At 40.4% G+C, this 1,464-nt stretch overlaps 1 protein-coding gene across 1 annotated transcript; it reads left to right on the forward strand.

The window, feature by feature from the left end:
* Positions 1–6: 6 nt before the first annotated feature.
* LOC111669358 (transmembrane protein 181-like) lies at positions 7–1,413 on the forward strand. Its single transcript, XM_023425628.2, has 7 exons — positions 7–72; positions 192–291; positions 507–637; positions 729–820; positions 914–971; positions 1,117–1,219; positions 1,310–1,413. Exons 1-7 carry the CDS (start codon positions 64–66, stop codon positions 1,396–1,398), a joined length of 582 nt encoding a protein of 193 aa, XP_023281396.2. The 5' UTR covers positions 7–63; the 3' UTR covers positions 1,399–1,413.
* The last annotated feature ends 51 nt before the right edge of the window (positions 1,414–1,464 follow it).

The following is a 1,464-nucleotide window of genomic DNA, read 5'->3' on the forward strand; positions in this document are numbered from 1 at the left end:
TACAATCCCACTTTCTCGCAAGTGGAAATCTGGTTCCGGTTCGTCTTTGTGGTGCTGACCTTCATGGTGACGGTAAGAGCACTCATACCGGTTACTTTAGGTTTTCTACATCTAAATGAATTTCTCATTACCCTCATTACATTTCTTTTCAGAACGCAGGATGACTAATGATTTCTTTCTGTGTGTTACAGTGTATGTTTGCTCATTCCCTGAGGAAATTTTCTATGAGGGACTGGGGCATAGAGCAAAAGTGGATGTCTATTCTACTCCCATTGCTCCTACTCTATAATGGTGAGTTTCAATATTCTCCCTCTCAAAGCTAATTATCATTCCATGTTCTTTCCTTTTTAACTATTACAGAAGTACAGTGGCTTTTAATTTGACAGAGAAAGAATAGTGGGTTTAATCTGTCTGTGCAAGTGTAACGTGTCCTGTGCAATTTAAAAGAAGTACAACTCTATGGTCAGGTGTGTTGCTTATTGTGTTTTGTTGCTTTTGCTATTCAGATCCATTCTTCCCGCTGTCATTCCTGGTGAACAGCTGGTTTCCAGGGATGTTGGATGCTTTCTTTCAGGCTCTGTTCCTGTGTTCTCTGCTGCTCTTCTGGCTCTGTGTCTACCATGGCATCAGGGTTCAGGTGGGTACAGTATTATTCCCATACTTAAAGATTTTCCCCTTATTTAGCTAGTTATGAATCATTTTTCATATGTTTTATCCTGTTTCCACAGGGTGAGAGGAAATGCCTGACGTTCTACCTACCTAAGATGATCATTGTAGGTCTTCTGTGGCTCTCAGCGGTTACACTGGGCATTTGGCAAACGTAAGTCTAACTTCACTGGCTGCCACTAGCCTGATTCAAACTGTGAACTGCAACAGGACTGCAAAGATCCACTCTTCTTTTCTGAAATTGCAGGGTCAATGAACTCCAGGATCCCACCTATCAATATAAAGTGGATATAGTGAACTTTCAGGTGAGACTGTTACCTATAATGGCACTCTAAGCAATGTGTCGAATCATTTTTATGAAGCTGGAGTCAAAGATGGAGAAAAGGGAAAGGATAGAGAATAGAACCTTTTATAGTTACTATACCATAACGTCCTATGTTATTTCTCCAGGGTATGAAGGTCTTCTTCCTGATTGTAGTTGCCCTCTACATCCTCTACCTGATTTTCCTGATTGTCAGAGCTTGTTCTGAACTCAAGAACATGCCTTACTCAGGTACAACACCACACCACACGCCTCTGGATCTGATTCAACTTTACATTTTACTATGATAACACTAGTGTGCTGTGTGTTTTCAAACACTAGATCTTCGGCTGAAGTTTTTGACAGCACTGACGTTTGTGGTGCTCATTATAAGGTGTGTCTATTGGAAAAGCACCCTCTCTGTGCATTGAGATTTTTGAAGAGTTTGGTCTAATTTGATCCGATTGTTCTGGTTACTCTTTTTTTTTTTTTTTTTT

This window comes from Seriola lalandi, unplaced genomic scaffold (assembly GCF_002814215.2).
Source record: "Seriola lalandi dorsalis isolate HSWRI2012SDOR001 ecotype SW California unplaced genomic scaffold, Sedor1 jcf7180002004789, whole genome shotgun sequence".
Classification (NCBI taxonomy): domain Eukaryota; kingdom Metazoa; phylum Chordata; class Actinopteri; order Carangiformes; family Carangidae; genus Seriola; species Seriola lalandi.

Bases quoted from the DNA above. Each gene is read 5' to 3' on its own strand.
- LOC111669358 (XM_023425628.2), top strand. The intron at 292-506 runs GTGAGTTTCAAT...TTTGCTATTCAG, and splicing joins ATTGCTCCTACTCTATAATG to ATCCATTCTTCCCGCTGTCA. The intron at 972-1,116 runs GTGAGACTGTTA...TTATTTCTCCAG, and splicing joins TGGATATAGTGAACTTTCAG to GGTATGAAGGTCTTCTTCCT.